Source organism: Chrysemys picta, chromosome 5 (genome assembly GCF_011386835.1).
Source record: "Chrysemys picta bellii isolate R12L10 chromosome 5, ASM1138683v2, whole genome shotgun sequence".
Classification (NCBI taxonomy): Eukaryota; Metazoa; Chordata; order Testudines; family Emydidae; genus Chrysemys; species Chrysemys picta.
The window spans coordinates 15,663,176-15,681,871 of NC_088795.1; the positions used below are offsets into that span (position 1 = coordinate 15,663,176).

General features: G+C 43.4%; 1 protein-coding gene across 18 annotated transcripts in view; it reads left to right on the forward strand.

The window, feature by feature from the left end:
- The window catches only part of FRAS1 (Fraser extracellular matrix complex subunit 1), a 293,322-nt gene that overhangs the window by 100,630 nt on the left and 173,996 nt on the right, over positions 1-18,696 (forward strand). For 16 of the 18 annotated variants that reach the window (XR_010601697.1, XR_010601696.1, XR_010601695.1 and 13 more), the window contains 6 exons: positions 3,392-3,484; positions 6,839-6,998; positions 10,903-11,036; positions 14,730-14,813; positions 15,675-15,776; positions 15,893-16,084. Coding sequence is in view for 15 of the 18 variants with exons in the window: in XM_065597477.1 (XP_065453549.1) it covers positions 3,392-3,484; positions 6,839-6,998; positions 10,903-11,036; positions 14,730-14,813; positions 15,675-15,776; positions 15,893-16,084 (765 nt within the window). In the remaining 3 variants the exon portion in view is untranslated. The remainder of the gene's footprint in view (positions 1-3,391; positions 3,485-6,838; positions 6,999-10,902; positions 11,037-14,729; positions 14,814-15,674; positions 15,777-15,892; positions 16,085-18,696) is intronic. The other 2 variants (XM_065597468.1, XM_065597471.1) reach the window with 2 other exon arrangements.

Consider the following 18,696-nt stretch of genomic DNA (forward strand, 5'->3'; position numbering starts at 1 on the left):
AGTCACAATGTAAGCAAAGCATCTCTTTTTTCTTCCGCGGGCCTCCTGGTTAAACTTGCATAGAACACCTGATAATTAGTGGCTCCTCTATAGCATAGCATCAGCCCTATCACGGTTCTGTTTTCATCAGTGGGAATTGTAAGAAGTGAAAAGTGAGTGCAAAATGCTGCCACCCACTCTACGCTGATGAAAATGACTGCCCAGAATTGCACAGGCATAGATGAGAACGGGATTTGGCCCACTGTGAACAGAAAAGGCAGTGTTTTCAAGTCCAACCAGTCTGTTCCCTTCTCACATGGGAACTGGATGCTTGGCAGTGGCACCGTTTGCATGCTACATATGGCAAGTATTCTTCCAAGAGTATTCTGATCTCAAATGATGCCAGTGGGCTGCAGTGTTCGACCACAGCTTGGGCATAGCTGATAATCACCTTTAGACTGAGCCCAGGGGGCTGGGTCGCTGTAGAACAAGCAGATGGACGTTTTCCACTCTAATAAACAGTAACAGAGCTAAAATTGTGCTTTTGGTCCGTCTTTTCGTTTGTTGTGCCTTGGTGGTTATTGCTGGGCTTTCATTGTCTTTTCGTTTATCTGTTTCCCTGTGAGCCTTCATTAATGGTTGTAGCTAATTGGGTGCAGGGTCTGTGTTCCTGTAGGGCCCAGGTTCTGAGGGCAGGAACAGATGAATATCAACAAAAGTCTGTATTTTAAAGAGACACTGCTAATATAAAAATCATGTAGCTTTAAAAAGGTCTTGCTAGTGTTCCTGGTAGCACCCATAGGTTATTAACAGTGAAAGAATAGGTGGTGTCTTATTTTTGCTCCATCATTAATGCTATTTGTTTGTTAGAGGGAGACTGAAAATGTTGGTTCTGTTTATGTTAGAGAGAAGATGAATAAAAGGAAACGTAATAGAGACATACAAAATAATGAATGGGATAGAGCAGGTAGATTGGACACTTCTGTTTCTCCTTTCTCATAACAAAAGAACAAGGGCAAATTGAAAGGCAGCAAATTTAAAACTGATAAAAGGAAATAATTTTTCATGCAATGCATAATTAACCTGTGGAACTCATTGTCACATGATACCATCAAGGCCAAGAGCAGAATAGGGTTCCAAAAAGGAATGGACGTTTATATGGATAATGAGACCATCCAGTGTTACCTTAATTTAAGAGAACTTTTTTGGAAGGGGTCATGCTTCGTGCTTCAGGGCATCAGCCAACCACTAATTGAGGGGGTAAAGGAAGGAACTATTCCTATCAGTGATTTATTCTTTAACTGCCTGCTGCAGGATTTCTTCAACCTTCTTGGAAGCGGCAGGTGCTGGTCTCTGTTGGAGGGAGCTCCAGCTTGAGTGCCTCTGCTGATCTTACTTCCAACAGGATGGCATAGAGCCGTGGTTCTCAACCAGGGGTCTGGGGCCCACTGGGGGGTTGCGAGCAGGTTTCAGGGGGGCCGCCAAGCAAGCCCAGCATTAGACTCACTGGGGCCCAGGGCACAAAGCTGAAGTCCCAGCACATGGGGCTGAAGTCTGGGGCCCTGAGCCCTGCCACCTGGGGCTGAAGTTGAAGCATAAGCAAGGTAGCTTTGTGGGGGCCTCTGTGGCATGGGGCCCCAGGCAATTGCCCTGCTTGCTATCCCCCAATGCCAGCCCTGGCTTTTATGTGCAGAAAACCAGTTATTGTGGCACAGGTGAGCCGTGGAGTTTTTATAGCATATTGGAGGGTAGAGTGGGGCTCAGAAAGAAAAAGGTTGAGAACCCCTGGCATAGAGAGAGGCAATCTCTTAAATAGGCAGGTCCCATTCTATTTAGGACTGAATACGTCAAACCCAACATCTTAAACACTGACCATGCCCTTCCAAAAGGGCAAGCATCGAATATGTCCCCATGGGGACACCCTTACAGTATTTTCAAGAAGGTGACTTTGGGGCAAAACTCTAAGTCAGGGGTTGGCAACCTTTGGCACGTGGCTCGCCAGGGTAAGCCCCCTGGTGGGCCGGGCCGGTTTGTTTACCTGCCTCATCCGGCTCCCACTGGCCGCGGTTCGCCGCTCCAGGCCAATGTGGGCTGCGGGAAGGGGCAGCCAGCACATCCCTGAGGCAATTCTTTGTTGCCTTTTCATGTTCTCAGCTACTTCATTGTTTGTGCATGTGTGTGTGTGTGTGTGTGTGTGTGAGAGAGAGATGTTGGGGGTTTGCTTGTTTCTGGCTTGTACAAATAAAACTGTCTCTGTTTTGTTACTGTGGGCCTAATCATGAGGGATGCTGAGCACCACCCAGAAGGTACCAAGTATCCTCAGATGCTGTTGACATCTGTGAAATCCTTGCCAGGATAAGGTCTCATATCACATTCCTTTGTGGCATCTGTGTGGCATGCTGCCAGGGTCTGGGATATTTAAAACACATTTGGGAAGGCTGGAATGAGAATGCAAAAGCTGCTGTGCACAACCCTTGGAGATGCTCCAGGAATGGAAGCAAAGCACCTCCAGAGCTTTTGCCAACTTTTTTACTAACCCTACTGCTGCACAGAGTGTAGCAGCCAAACTATGCGCTTGCCTCTGGGACCGCTGAGGGGACAATATAAAATCTCACCCCCCAGGCAATATAATAAAGATGGTCAATATTTTTCAAATTTTGAAAATGTCACATTTTGGAACTTGAACAAAAATTGGGAATTTAAAAACAAAACAAAAAAGAAATCAATAATCAGTTAATTTCCCTTTCCTTTTTTCTCAACTAGCTCTAATTAGAAAGGAAGAAAATGTTTCCACTTATGATATTTTAAAAAAGTAATACATTTTAAAAAAGAAAACAAGTTTCCCTGAGATTACTTATGGGTTAATCTTTTTATTATTATTATTATTATTATTATTATTTTGCCTTGTTGAGAGAGTCAGTTTCCCCCAATCATTTTCCTATCTGTCACTGAAACAGCTGGTGTCAGGGAGTTAATGAAGAATGAGTCATACTCCAAAGGATTGTTTATGGCAGTGGTTCTCAAAGTTTTGTACTGGGGACCCCTTTCACATAGCAAGCCTCTGAGCGTGACCCCCCTAATAAATTAAAAACACTTTTTAATATATTTAACGCCATTATAAATGCTGGAGGCAAAGTGGGGTTTGGGGTGGAGGCTGACAGCTCATGACCCCCTGAGGGGTTCCGACCCCCAGTTTGAGAACCCCTGGTTTATGATGTGTATGTATTTTCCTATGCATATCTTGGGCATAAGAATGAATTCAGCATCCCAAAGCAATGCAACAGCTCTTCACAGGGAAGTCCTTGAATAGTAGCATTGCTTTTAAAACTGAGAGCGCCTTGTGCAAGAAGAACCCCCCTGGAGTCACCCCTCCCACCTGTACTGCTCATAGGACTCTCTTGTATTTGTTCAGGGGGAAGTGCTCCGGATAGCCCCCAATACATGCTGCCCTGAGTGCGCCTCAGGAACTGAAGGTTTTTGCCAGCATGAAGGCCAAACCCATGCGGTAAGTGCTCTTAAGTATCCATTGGCATTAACATTATTTTCCTTTTCTTAGCTCTCCGATTGTCCACCTAAATTCAGGGGCGGCAGCTTTGGCCTGTGCAAAGTCAGTGGCTGGTCAGGTGCTTCAAAAGCCATCTCCTAGACTTGACACAGTTGTAAAGCAAAGAACCTCCCCGCCAAGGTCACACCATGCTCAGTCCTGACCTTCACTCTGGCTTCTTTACCCCTAGAGGGACTGGAAAGCAGACAGCTTTTCCCAGCTGAGAGTCCCCAGCGGATGTGTACTGGTCCTGCCCCTCTAACTCCTGCAGCCCCTGGTGGATTGGGGGGTGTTTGGATCAATCCCCATCTCTGGGGCTACTCTAAACTTCTCCAGGGGCCACCCCCAGGAGCAGAGTGAAGTAAATGCCTCCTTCTGTCCCAGCTGTGCCCACTGGGAATAACTGAGGATTGAGGCCACTGCAGAGTAGACATAGTACAAAACCACGATGGAGGTATGGCTTAGGAACATGGCTGACAAGTATGTTTATGAAGAGCCCAGCGCCTTGGGACCACATATCATTCTCTAAATGCAGCGGCAGGGACGTGTAACGATTACCTCCACTTTTTATAGTGCATTTCAGGAGTGAGAGAGAATATTGATCAGCAATCTTTTTCTGAAAGTGAGTATCCAGGCCATTATAAATGTGATAAAAGAATCACCTCGTTAGTGACAAGAGGCCTACCCCTTGAAGCCCTTACCCACCTTACCAGTTCTTACTCAAGCAAAACCGTCAATGGGATTTCCCTATATAAGTATTGAGGAAGTACGGAGGGGGTACGGACTATAGGATTTGGCTCATTGGTAACGGAGAAGCCCTTTTATGTAGCAGCAAATCCTCAGAAGCTCTACATTGTACACCAGTCCTGCACACCACACTGAAACCCAACTTGTTAATTGTTCCCCCCAAGCAAACCACTCTTTGTAGATCCTGTCTAGGGAAGAAGTTCCCTGGCTGGCACGTCGTTCTCTAGTTAAGTCAAGCTAAGCCGAGTTCTTTGAGCGTGGTCCTTGCGAATATCGCGAACCATTTAATTCATCTACTTGGCCAATATTAGGGCTGCTTCAGACTCCACAATGCATATGCTTATGACACGCGGGAACCGGGTCAGTGGAATTGTAGGCTCTTTCATACATGAAAGGTATCTCTTCAAATGAACTTTCGGGCAGATAACCAAGATGAAAAAATGGAGTGCTGTTGCCAACCAGGTCATGGAGAGAAGCCTTCATGTATTCACTAAGGAATGCTGGAATGTCCTCTCGCGGCTGCCTTTTCAATACAGCACTCTGTGGAAGGCAGCAAAAGGCACCATTAATCGTTGTTCCCCTCTCTCCCATTATAATTTCTCCCGCCATCAGATAATGGCCATAGGGGGAGTTTTGTTTGCTACAGTTCATGCAAAGGGAAAGCGCCAATTCACAATAGCCTGGCCTGTTTGGCTCAGAAGGGTGGAGAGTCTGGTGCATTCATTCATTCATTTAGCTGTGCTCTGCGGTTAAATGAGACAAGATAGTATTGTTGGGAGAAGAACTGAGTATTGAACTGTACACGTTTGCCTTCTTCAAAGTGGAGGCTATAATTACCATCAGAAACTTGCATTGTTAGATACTGACCTCTGCCATGAGACGGGGTGTACACTTCTGTAACCTTGACCTATGCAAACACAGGCTGCAGGCGGGCCAATCCACCTCGGTAGTCAAACAGGCAACAGCAGAAGGAATAAGTGTCCATGTGATTAAAAAACCCACTGAGGTTCAGAGATGGTACTTATTGACAGATGTCCAATAACAGGCAGAAATGCTCTGAAAGGGGAATTCAAAAGAAGGATGGTTTAGTGGTTATGGCACTAGCCTGGGAGTTGGAAGATCTGGGTTCAATTCCTGGCTCAGCTACAGATTTCCTGGGTGACCTTGGGCAAGTTACTTAGCCTCTCCATGCCTCAGTTTCCCATCAGTACAATGGGGATAATAGCACATCCCTACTGCACGGGGTGTTATGAGGATAAATACATTGTGAAGTTTTCAGATACCATGGTAACGGGAGTCCTATAAGTACCATAGATAAGTGGTGGACTCTTCCCTCGGTCTTACTGAAGTGTTTTACTAATTGGCTGCAGTTGTTTTGGGCTCCTATTATGTTTTATTTTCATTTGTTTTGTTTTTTTTAATGGGAGAGATGTAACCATAGCTGCTGGAGTTGGTGCCTGCTGATTGCTGTCATGTGTCTGTGGTATAACCTCTGGTATAACCTCTGGTATGCTTGACTCATGTCGCATAGGCCGGGAAATAAAGATCAGCCTCATGTCAGTACTCTCATGTGTCTCATCCTTACTATAGAGCCGGCTGCATATTTAGGAAGCGTTCATATTGGAGCAGATTACATAAGGGAAGGTGATTATCTTTCTGTCAACGAGCCAGGCAAATGCTTTATGTCTTCATCGTTATTTTAGAACCATCTAGCCAGCAGAACTGTCCCCAGTAATCACCCCAGGAAAGAAAAGCTTACGCTGCAGCTGACAGCAGGTTTTTTCCATGCCCAACTTCCATGTTGCGTGTTTCACATAAATTAAAATTCTGCATTTCCCGTTTCAAACAATATCACAGCTTATATCCTGGCCTTCTGTGAGTGGTGATGCATGTGCTGTTGGACCTAGTAGAGTCTTCTAAGATGGCTTTCTGCTCGACAGTGATCCTAAGGAAAGAAGATTCTGCGTATTGCGTTGGAGTGTACTGCAAAAAGCAGTGTGTTCCTTACTAGGCCGAACCCTGCTCATGAGAGCAGATCCAGCAGTTGTTGGGTAGTAAGGGAAGCAGGATTTGGCTTGTTGTGAGGTACACTGTAGTTTGTAGTTTAAGCTTAGGAGGACAAATATTGTCCTTGGATGTGTGTAGGTCCTACTGAACATTTTAATGGGACCCAGGTAGAGACAGAACAGCTGCAGGGTTGTGTCTGGTCTGGACATGCCAGCTCAGCCCATCATACAGGCAGTCATGGGTGGGGAGAATGTATCCATTAGATGTAGGTCCTTTGGCCGAGATTATGCTATGTCTACGCCACCAGGGGGACCCTCTCTATTGGACTGATCCCAATGTGACTGCTATGCCCGTATTAGGACTACTTTGTCCCCATGTTGCCAGGAACAGTGGGTGCATTGCAGCCTGGAGTCTGGGCCATGAGTTATAGAGCCTGGGGATGTTTGCAGAAGAGGGAAGTTAGGCGCTGGTGCGGGGTAATTCACTGGAGCAAGGATTATTTCCAGGCTTGTTGGCTATTAAATGAGCTTACACATTTCCCGTGTTGTTTTTCCATTGCAGCATGGCATGGAATGGGCAAGCTCTGCATGCACGGCGTGCTCCTGTGCCAATGGGAAGGTTAGCTGCACCCCCAAGTCCTGCCCACCCCTTTCTTGTGGCAGAGGGGAGCTGGAGTACATCGCCCAAGGAGAGTGCTGTCCCAAATGCGTGGGCACTGGTGGTGAGTATTTCGAAAGGGGCATCCCATGCAGTGAATTTGGCCTTAGTTAAGTGGCCTCAAGGAGTGGGGTCGACGTTGCTGCTCTGCACATTGGCTTAGTGATTAGGTGAGACCATCTCTTCAGTCCTCAAATCAATGAAGAGTATTTTTCCCCTTTGCTTTGAATCCATTTTCTTCAAGCTCTCCTGTGCAGTACCCTGCCCAAACACATATCGGGGTATGGAACTTCTCCGGATTCTCTTTTCACGCTGCTCATTTTGTCTCCTGTAGATAAAGGCTGACATTTCCAAAGCTGCCTAAGGGATTTGGAGGTGCAGATCCCATTCAAATTAAATGGGAATTGGGCATCCAACTCACATAGGTGTCTTTGAAATCTCAGCCTTAACCTAAAGGCAAAATCTCTTAAAGGCTGGTGAAATTATTGATTATTTTCCCCCTCCGATAAATCAGGCCTTTTGCGTTTTGAGAAACACATAGTCTTATTTAAACCACACGCACAAAAATAATTCAAAAAACTTCATTTAAATCCACAGATGCTTCAGATTTTATACTTGCTTTTGAAGCTGTGTACTTATCCATCCTTTAGGGCCTATAGACTAAATTCAGCCCTCCATAAGAGGGGGGAACCTCTTAGACTCTAGTTGAATTCACTAGAGTTGCAGCTGTTTATACCAGGGCTGAAACTAGCACGAGTCATATTGTTTGCAGTATCTTAGCCACATGATATCAGCTGTGACATGCAGGCTGAACATACTCAAGTGTTGGACTAGTAAAAAATGTAGAAATGGTGCGAGTGAAATGTCAGTGGCCCTAGGTTGTCCAGCACATCTTCATAGCAGTGTCCACACTATTCAAACTTGTCTTGTCAAACAAACCTGACTTCAGTTTTTCATGAAATTACAAGTTGAGTTGATTAAGGATGTTATGCAGTTACCTTTGAGTTTTGTAAGGCATTTGATTTAGTGCTGCATGCAAGGCTGTCCCTAGGGGTGTGTGGAAGTGATGGATTCGTCTTCTCCGGAACCGACCGTGCTGGCCAATTGCAGCGGCCGGCGGGACCCCCCCAAAGCTGGGAGGCCCGGGGTGGAAGTGACGGTTTCACCTCTTCCAGGACCGACCGTGCTGGCCAATCTCACCGGCCTGCCTTCCCCCCCCCCCAAAGGATGGGGCCCGGAGCGGTTGCCCCAATTTGCCCTACGCAAGGGATGGCTCGGGCTGCATCTCTCTTTTAAAAAAAAAAAAAATTAGTTCAATACAATAGCAATAAAGAACACATTGGATAGATTGAGAATTGGCTAAGTGACAGATCTCAAAACCTGGTTATTAATGGGAATCCTCATCAAATTGGGGTGTTTCTAGTGAGTTTTTCCAGGATTGAATATTTTTATCAGTGATCTGGATGTAAGTTTATAGTCACTGCTGATCAAATTTACAGATCCTAAAAGATTGGTGGAGTGATAAGTAATGGTGAGGACAGGGCATTCGTATGGGGTGATCTGGATCGCTTGGTAAACTGGGTCCTTTCAGACAAAATGAGTTTTAATACATCTAAATGCTAGGTTATACATCTAGAAACAAAGAATGCAGGCCATGTGTATCAAATGGACTATCTTCTAGAAAGCAGTGACTCCGAAAAAGGATTCAGGGGTCAGAGTGGACAAATAGCTCAACATGAGGTCTCAGCGTGATACTATGGTTAAAGGGCTAATGTGATCCTCAACCATATGAAGGAGAGTAGTGAGTAGGAACAGAGCAGTGATTTAACCTCGGTATATGGCATTGGTGAAACCGCTACTGGAACACTGCATCCAGTTCTGGTGTCGACATTTTAAAAAGGATGTTGAAAAATTGGGGAGGATGCAGCCAAGAGCCACAAATATGATTCGAGGGTTGGAGAAAATGCCTTACAGCAAGAGATTTAAAAAAAACAGGAGTACTTCGGTATGCATCCGAAGAAGTGGGCTGTAGTCCACGAAAGCTTATGCTCTAATAAATTTGTTAGTCTCTAAGGTGCCACAAGTACTCCTGTTCTTTTTACGGATACAGACTAACACGGCTGCTACTCTGAAACAAGAGATTTAAAGCTCTCAATCTGTTTATCTTATCATCAAGAAAATTGAGAAGTGACTTGAATACAGGTTGTAAGTACCTTCACGGGGAGAAGGTAACGGGTACTCAAGGGCTCTGTTGTTTAGCGAATAAAGACATAACAAGAAGCAATGGCTGAAATATAAAGCCAGACAAATTCAAATTAGCAATAGGATGCACATTTTTAACAATGATTAATCAGTGGAACAAACTACCAGGGGAAGTGGTGGATTCTCCATCTCTTGATGTCTTAGAGTCAAGACTGTTTACCTTTCTGGAAGATAGACTTTAGTCAGACACAAATTATTGAAAGAAGAACAGGAGTACTTGTGGCACCTTAGAGACTAACAAATTTATTGAGCTTGATGTGGGGGTAACCTGGTGAATTTAATGGCCTTGGATATGCAGGATTACATCATCTACTGGTTCCTTTCTGGCCTTAAACTCTATGATCTATCCTGAACTTACTTCACAGCGAATATAAGTACCGCCTGTAGTTTGTAACGTCATATACAGATGTCAGAACCCAGAAGTAGATCTCAAAGCATGTCAGGACAATTTCAGGAGGAAGCATCATGGTTGATGCATTTCTTCAGTATTGAGATATCTGATTGGTTTAAATCTCAGATGTAACTTTGGACTCTTACTATAATCCTTGGCCTTTCTGCTGAGGCTGTCAACGTCAATTAGGTCATTTGTCCAGGGGTAATTAGATTGAGACCAGCAGTTTACTGGGGCAAGGATCATGCTTTCTTTCGTGTTTGTAAAGCATCTCATACATCATGGATGCTACCAGAAACAAATAGATAATAAATAATAATTTCACACAGGACAGTGAATAACGAATGGGTTTTTTTAATATTGCAATTATTCTGGGTCAGCTTCATGGAGATGGCTCTTATAAAGTTCTTCCTTGCAGATGCTAATCAGTAGATGAATCATACATCTGCAGTCTTTTTTATATGATTGTGAATGTCCATAAAGTCATCACACATGTGAAATTGTGCTGGTAGAACGTGAGAAACCAGAAAAAATGTGTACAGGTGAAACGCTGTGCAGCCAAATGGAGTTAGTAAGAAAAGTCATGGTCTGATGCTACCTCTGGGCCTTCCAGGGGACAGAAGTTCCTAGAGTAAAGGGGATGGATCTGAGATTAAAGGAGTTGGATGAGGAGAGGGAATTAAAGAAAACATGAAAATGGAAACACAGAATGACTCTCAGACTCATAAATGTTGAGGCCAAAAAAGACCATCATGATTATCCAGCCTGATTTCCTGCACATCTAGCCTGACCTCCTGCAGGCCACAGAATCTCACCCACCCACTCCTGTAATAGACCCCTAACCTCTGGCTGAGTTACTGAAGTCCTCAAATCATGCTTTAAAGATGTCAAGTTACAGAGAATCCACCATTTGCACTAGTTTCAACCTGCAAGTGACCCGTGCCTCATGTGTAGAAGAAGGTGAACACCTCTCTGCCAATCTGACTTTGGGGGAAATTTCTTCCTGACCCTAAATATGGTGATCAGTTAGACCCTGAGCATGTGGGCAAGTCTCACCAGCCAGACACCTGGGAAAGAATTCTCTGTAGTAACTCAGAGCCCTCCCCATCTACTGCCCCATCACCGGCCGTTGGAGATATTTGCTGCTAGCAGTTGCAGATTTGCTACATGCCATTGTAGGTAGTCTCATCATACCGTCCCCTCCATAAACTTATCAAGCTCCATCTTGAAGCTAGTTAGGTTTTTTGCCCCCTCTGCTCCCCTTGAAAGGCTATTCCAGAACTTCACTCCTCTGATGGTCTTAATTGTCTCTTAGAGTCCTGCTCCTTTGACGGCCAAATGTTTCGGGATGGCGAGGAGTGGCACCTCAGCCAGTGCTCCAAATGTGTCTGCAGGAATGGGGAAACTCAGTGCTTCACAGCCGAATGTCAGCCAGTGTTGTGCAGCGAGGTAAGAACTGTCCTATCAATGGTTTGTGCAATTTATTAGCTTTTCCTTGCCATGGGAAATTTGCATTTCTCAAAAGAACATATTTGCTGGCAGGCTAAAGGAAAAATGATTCAGAAAAGAGGCGTTTGAAAATCATGTAGAAGTGTACGCTCCACAAAAAAATAAAAGCCCCCCAAACCTCCAGCCATGTCCATTACAGGCTATTACAGACTAATATATTATAACCTCCAGCCATATTACAGACTAATATATTGTAAACACCAGCTGTGCCTTTTGTTTTGTAATTCAGATAATTCTGTGGAGCTGGTCAGGAAATATTTTTTGATTCTGTGAACAATTTCGTAAAACGCAAAGGAGTTTTATTTAAATGTTTCTTCAAAAAATTTTTGAGCTTTTGTTGAAACCTACCGATTTTTGTTGTTGTTGTTGACAAGAACCTTCCCAAAATTTAGTTGAAAATGGACATTTCCCACCATAATTTCCTTTTTGATGAAAAAGCAATTTTTTTGTACAAAAATGTTTCAAACTAAAAGTTTCAGCCAGCTTTACAATATTACTCCCGAAAGGTGACTGTGTTGTCTACTGATTACAGCAAATCCTGGGAGCCTGCAATGCTAGGGACATAACTTGCTCGAGTTCACCCAGCGAGTCAGTAATTTAGCCCAAATTACAGAATCAGAGCACTTCTGGCTCCCAGTTCTTTGCTTAAGATGACAGTCATGATTCTCTAGTACCTACACAATGATTTTCACATTCAAAGTACTGTACGTACATTAACTAAAAAAATTCCAGTATGCTGGGTAATCCAGATAATCAAAAGCATACTTAGTACTTTATATATTGTAAAATAATTTGATACATTTTATCTTTGGTAGATGTCAGGAAAAAAGTGCCAAAAAAGAGCAAGGGATCTGGTTGGACTTTTCACTTCCTGGGCTTCCCAACAGTGCTCATGTGCAACCACACTCATCTGCAAAATAAGAAACCAGCTTCTAGGGAGTTTGCATTGTTCTGCTTTACTGTAGTTCTCGAGATGCTGTAGTTTTCCTGATTTTTTGTTTCCGCATCAAGCACATTCCAGTCGCAAATCCAGAATTGTGTCTCCCTTGGTGTGTGGTGAGGCAGGTTCCCACCTTAGAACTGGGAAAATAAAGCACCGATCATAAAGCTTTTTCCTTTAGTGCTTGCCAACCTATGTGCTTTGGGACCAGGTGTTCATGTAATGAACACTGGCTCCTGTTTGAAAAAAGCCCAGCTGTTTCTCTGAATACTAATCACTTCATGCTTCATACTGAGATGTGTAATTAATATTACGAGATTAAGTGGTGTTGGTTAGAGCAAATTAAAGCAAAATCTCTAAATGTTTAGAATTTTTCCTCTTAAATGTACTTAAGTTATCCCTTGATTGATTGCACTAATGTTTAATCAGTTAGTCATTAAAACTTAATTAATAGAAACTGGAACCAGAACATTGTTGCCATGACGTATCTGAGACTAATCAGCTAGAAGCATCCAATTTAATGTACCAAAAATCCCCTTTAGCTAATTCTGATAATGTTCCATAGATTTCCTAACAAGGTGCCCTAATGGAAAGCGCATTAGCAGTAATGGCAAGAATCCCATACTGCTCACGGTAACTATCATTTTTTCAGTGCTCTGTGCTTGTGTATTTATATCAATATTGCCCGGTCCGGGCTTCCCACAGCACACAACACACGGGTAGTTTCTCTCCTGCTACATCAGGCAGAATGGGAAGCAAGAGAGAGCTGTCCTTCAGATAGTCATGCGCTGTCCCTTCTCTCTAGTCTTTGTCCTGCCTCACTGCAGAGAAGGAACTTAGGAAGCTTCTGCCATTTTTGTCAGTGTTTTCTTCAGAGGGCTAGATCCCGCCAATCTCACTCAACTGGAGTAGTACTTTACTCCTTTATTCGAATGGCACTATCTGTGGGAAAAGGTACGGTCACTGTGTGTAATCAAAGGATTCGTTTAGCTCTCCATGCTCTGTACAGTGAGTACCATCAAAGAGCCAGGAGAGAAGAGGAAAAATGCACTTCTGTGGTGGCACAGGATATTTTTGCCCTGCAAGTGAAAGTTCCCTAGGCCTGAGCAGCCAGCAGGCAGCTTCTGGTGAAACATGAAAAGAGTGGCTGGCAGTTTCAACTCACTTCGCTTGCTTGTCTCCAGGGAGTGTAGTGGGAACAAGAGGTTGTCCCCAAAACCCAAGTCAGATAAAGGGTCATTTGTTAGAATTTCCCTGGCAAAATCCATGAATTATCACCATGAACTTTCCCAGGAGGTTTCTGGCTCTCCAGCCCATCCTTTGGAGGTTGGACATTAGGAAAAACTTCCTAACCGTCATGGTGGTTAAGCACTGGAATAAATTGCCTAGGGAGATTGTAGGGTTTCCATCACTGGTGATTTTTAAGAGCAGGTTAGACAAACAACTCTCAGGGAAGGTCTAGGTAATTAGTCCTGCCACAAGTGCAGGGGACTGGACTAGATGACCTCTCGAGGTCCTGTGATTCTATGAAAGTCATCTTTGTTCTCCCTTTGGAAGCTTGTGACTTACATGCTATCTCATGAAGCAGGAGCTGACAATACTTAGCATTTCTGTAGCACTTTTCATGTTCAGAACACCTTACGCAGATTAACTAATTAATCTTCACAAGATCCCTGTGCGGCAGGAGGTAGATACTGGTGTAAATATCATTGTCCCCATTTCACTGACAGGATACTGAGGGTTTATCAACATGCAGAATTGTGCAGTTTTTAACTAAATGTGATTTTTAGGGTATGTCTGCACTTAAAATGCTGCAGCTACACTGCTGTAGCACTTCTGTGTAGATGCTACCTATGCTGATGGGAGGGGTTCTCCCCGCAGCATAGGTGAGCCATCTCCCCTAGAGGCAGTGGCTAGGTTGACAAAAGAATTCTTCCACCGATCTAGCGCTGTCTACGCTGGGCGTTAGGGCAGCTTAACTACGCTGCTCGGGTGTGGATTTTTCATACCCCTGACTGACATAGTTAAGCCAACTTAATTTTCTAGTGCAGACCAGGCCTTCGACTGATTCAGTTAAGCCATTGCAAAAGGCTGTGTGAACACTCTTATTGGTTAAAACCAGCAGGCTGATTTCATTTTCGTTTAAGTCAATTAGCAACAAGTTTAAACTAAACCAAAATAAGTCACTCTTAGACTGAAGTAAGTCTCTACACAGAGAATTGTACCGCACCAATTTAACTAAACTGGTGCCAGTTTGTGTGTAGACAACCTCTGAGGCAGAGAGGTTAAGTGACTCATCCAAGGCCACAAAGTGAATCTGTCTAGAACCAGTGAATCAGTCTAGAACCAGGTCTAGACTCTAGATCTCTCCTAATTTCTAGTCTTATGCCTAATCCTGTAGACCATACTGCTTCTCTTTAATCATGGTTCCAACAGTGTCTATCTCAAGAGTCCCAAAGAATGAGATGTAGTATCTTTGTGCTTGGCCTTCTACTTTTGCAGCAGAATGCAAAGCTGACCCCAAAATTCTTACCCTAATTCATGGCTGTGGTGGCTGGTGGTTATCACATAGATATAAATGTCTTTTGCAGGAGTTACAGGTATAGGCTACTGGGCTGCATATTTAATTTTCAAACTGTTATTCTGCTCATCTCTTTTTTTTTAAATAAAGTTTTCTGTTTTTTAATCTTTAGGATGAAGCTATGGCTGTGTCTCCTGGAAAGTGTTGCCCAGAGTGCATTCCAAAACCCTGTTCCATATCTGGAAAAGTGTATGAGGTAACCTTTGATGAACCAAACCAAAAACCAACCTGACATGAATTCTGGCACATCTCTATTTTTCCCCTCCCTAACATCTGACTTTCTGCCAGCATTAATAACTTGGTACAATGGCTGTTTTTTTTTTTTTTTATTTCCTGGGACGCTAAAAGACTTGAAAGGGATTAGAAATATAAAGGAATTTGCTGGAAAACTGCAGCCAGGTTCACGGGATAAATTAGATAAGGTACTTACTGTTCACACATCATTTTTTTTAAGTGGGAAAACAAATAATTGATGGAAGTCATTATATCCATAGCTTTCAGTGTACTCCCCTGGAATATATTTAGTATTATTCAGTCATGTATACAAAGGGAAATGTAGTATATCTCTACCCCGATATAACGCGACCCAATATAACATGAATTCGGATATAACGCGGTAAAGCAGCGCTCGAGGGGGGGGGGGGGGGCGGCAGGGCGGGGATGTGCACGCCGGCGGATCAAAGCAAGTTCGATATAACGTGGTTTCACCTATAACGCGGTAAGCTTTTTTGGCTCCCGAGGACAGTGTTATATCGAGGTAGAGGTGTATTAGCACTAACTACGCTCTTGCAAAGGTGACTGACCCTCTGGCCAACTTTCTGATGAGGAGTGTACACTGCAATATCGATCTGGGCCTCTCTTCTTCCCTTTATCTATCCTGATCATGGAGCAATATGCAGTTTCTTTTTAAAAAAAATATCTCTGTACTTGGATACATGTATGTATAAGGAACCCATTACACTCAAAGGGAAATGCATACTCCAGGAGAGAATGTGGTGATGGTTACTGCTTTATTTTTTAATTTATATATGTATCTCTCTATCTTCTTTCTGGACAGCATGGTGAGCAGTGGAAGGAAAATTCCTGCACTACCTGTATATGTGACAGAGGGGCAGCAAAGTGTCTTAAACAGGCCTGCACCCCACGTACCTGTGAGAAGGTAATGCAGCAGTGCACGGCCTCACGATCACGCTGCGGGTCTCACTCGCCCCTTTCATAAAGGGCTGAAGGAGGGCTTGAAAGGTTAGCACTTAACTGAGTATTGATGTTTGCTAGGATCAGAACAAGGTGCAGCGTCCTGGGAAATGTTGCGAGCAGTGCGTGTCTTCCAAAGGAAGCTGCTTATACGAAGGCACCATCAGGTATCACAATGAGATGTGGAATGGCACTCGCTGTGAATTTTGTACGTGTGATGGAGGACAAGTCACTTGTCAGAATGGAGCGTGTGCCAAAGTGGAGTGCGCCTTGGTAAGAAAAGGTTTCTTCTTTAAGAATATAATGGTCAGTTCTTGATTTTCTTTCTTTACTTGCCTCCAAAGCACTTAACATGGAAGTGATGGTCAATTTGTATGTGCCAGGCAGGCAGGAGGTTTAGCTGTCTTGCGTTGTGCAAGCAGCATGCCTGGGTGAATCGGTGGCTACCTTACTTTTTGATGGTCTCCGGCACTGTCTATCTTATCTACCTGGTAAGAAATGGCTTCAGTAGAGCTTGTGCTGAATTCGGTGCAGAAATCATAGACCAGAGGCAGCCAGTTCTGTTAAAACCTGTGAAGAATTTTGCCCTTGATCTTTGCTAGGCCTAGAAAGAAAGATCTTAGCTAAGGTATTAGCCACTAGACTTAGTGACCCCCTACCGATTTTCAGACAGCGAGCAGTCAGGGTTTATGAGAAGGAGATTTGTGATGGACTATACAAATATTTACCTCTTACTTAGAGCTCAAATGATAGTTCATATTATAATTGCCCTGTAAATGGGTGCAGAAATGGCATTAGGTAGGGTTGATTGGCCCTATCTATTTGCTGTATATGAAAAAAGGTTTTTGGATCAACTTTCCTCCACTAGATAAAACTTCTTTCTTTCACTTTTAGTGTCAGTGCTAACCAGTGGGCTAATATCTGCTTCATTCCAACTGGGCTTACAGAGCCAGAGTAATGAAGGGAAGGAATTGTGGCCTTCATGCATATCTCTAGCTCTCAGTACTTGGCAAGAACACTCCTAGGATGGTAACATTTATTTAACACCCCTGGATCAAGGCTGTACCCACAGTCTAGCCCAAAATCTGGGTATGTGCATGGATATAAGGTGAATTGGAGTAAATCTAATTTAATGGATGTATCAAACAGTTCAGTTCTGACACAGTGCAAACACATTTTCATTCCATCAAGAGCAGAGATCATGTATCTAGGAATAAAGTTATGTGCTAACTCATGTAACATTATCTCTTTAAATATTAAAAATATTTTGTATTTCCCTCTCTTGATCCATTCTTATTGACGTTACAAAGATGAATATTGGACCCAAACTTTTATTGTCAAAGGGAATGCTGCCTTGTTACCTTCAAATGCTTAAATAAAACTACCTAAACTACTTCTGAATGTAGTTGGATGGAAAGTCAAGCTTCTCATATAAACAAGACAAGATCAAGGGAATAAGTCTTCTGGATTTGTATCTCTTTTACTTAGCTTTCCACACGCACACAGCTGTAAAATGAAACGCTTACACTAACGATTACATACCATCATGGTTCAACGTAGAAAATTATTTAGCAGCTCCATTTGGTGCAGTGCAGACATTCCCATACCTTGAACTCTTACTAGTACCCACGAGAGAAAATCTTGTATTCAGTACAACCTGGGATGTATTACAGTACAACTGAAGATGCTCACCAATACAGATTCATCGTACATAGTATTCCGCCCCAGATTGGACCATCCAACGTTTATGATCACTCTATAGACAAATGTGGATTCATAAACAAATATATAAAGTAGCAGATCTAATTTCTACTGACACATTAGCTCCTTTCCCTTTCTTATGGAGAAAAAATTGCCTGTGTTAGAGACAGACCCTGGGTGGTGCCGAGTGCCATTAACACTCATTGAATTCAATCGGCATTAAGAGCACGCTAGTCTTGGCAGAATTGGGTTCCATGGAAAACCTCTTCAAACCCGGGTGTCCCAAATCAGGCATCAAAATAAGTAATATTGAAATCAGTGGTGTATGGGAATTGGAAAAGACAGGAAAAGTGTTTTTTGCAATTTTGGTCCTAATGGATAGAAAAAAAAAAAAAGTTTGTTTGAAGACTTGCATCCTATATGACTTCCCAAAAAGGTGAAGCAGCTGTCTTGGATCATTTGTGATAGAATTCCAGCTCAGTAGTACAAGCCATGCATTAATTTACTCCAAGGATAATATGAAATGTCTCATACAAGAATCTTAAAGCGGGTAGGGTGTCATTTTTTCTTCTTCTTCTCCAAGTCTTGCAGTTTTGCAGGCAAAATCTGAGATTTTTTTCCCCCTGCCTCAGTAAATCAGAGCTTAATTGAAGCGAGGAGCCTGTGGGGTTTAGCCCTTCATTAAGGGAAAATTAATTTTCTGGTCACATATTCTTGTCTAAATTGTAATGAGGTCACAAATTTAAACATGAATCCTGGGTAGTTCGACCTAGCATATCGGCATCTGATGGGACTAGAGCTAGGGCTTAATTTTAAAACCCTTTCAAACAAAACCTGCCCAGCAATTGCAGAGTGAATATGTCTCTGGTGACTCTGAGCGGCCCTCAGGTGAGCTGTGAGTTGCAGTCTTTAAGGGGGCTGGTGGAAATTGTCTGGTAGGTGCGGATAGGGTGGTTGAGGAAGTGGATTTGCTCAACCAAAACCACTTTAGCCGTCAGAAGCATCTCATAACCCATCAAGCTAGTTCCCACCATCCCTTCCATGAAGTGCTGTAGAGACCGCTTTCAGGGACGTTTCTGAAGAGTACAGGTCATGGGTGGCTGAAGATGAGAGTGAGCCAGACCTGAGAATGAAGTTCCTGTTTCTGCATCATCCCACTTTAGAGACTCTCTCTAAACAGTCCT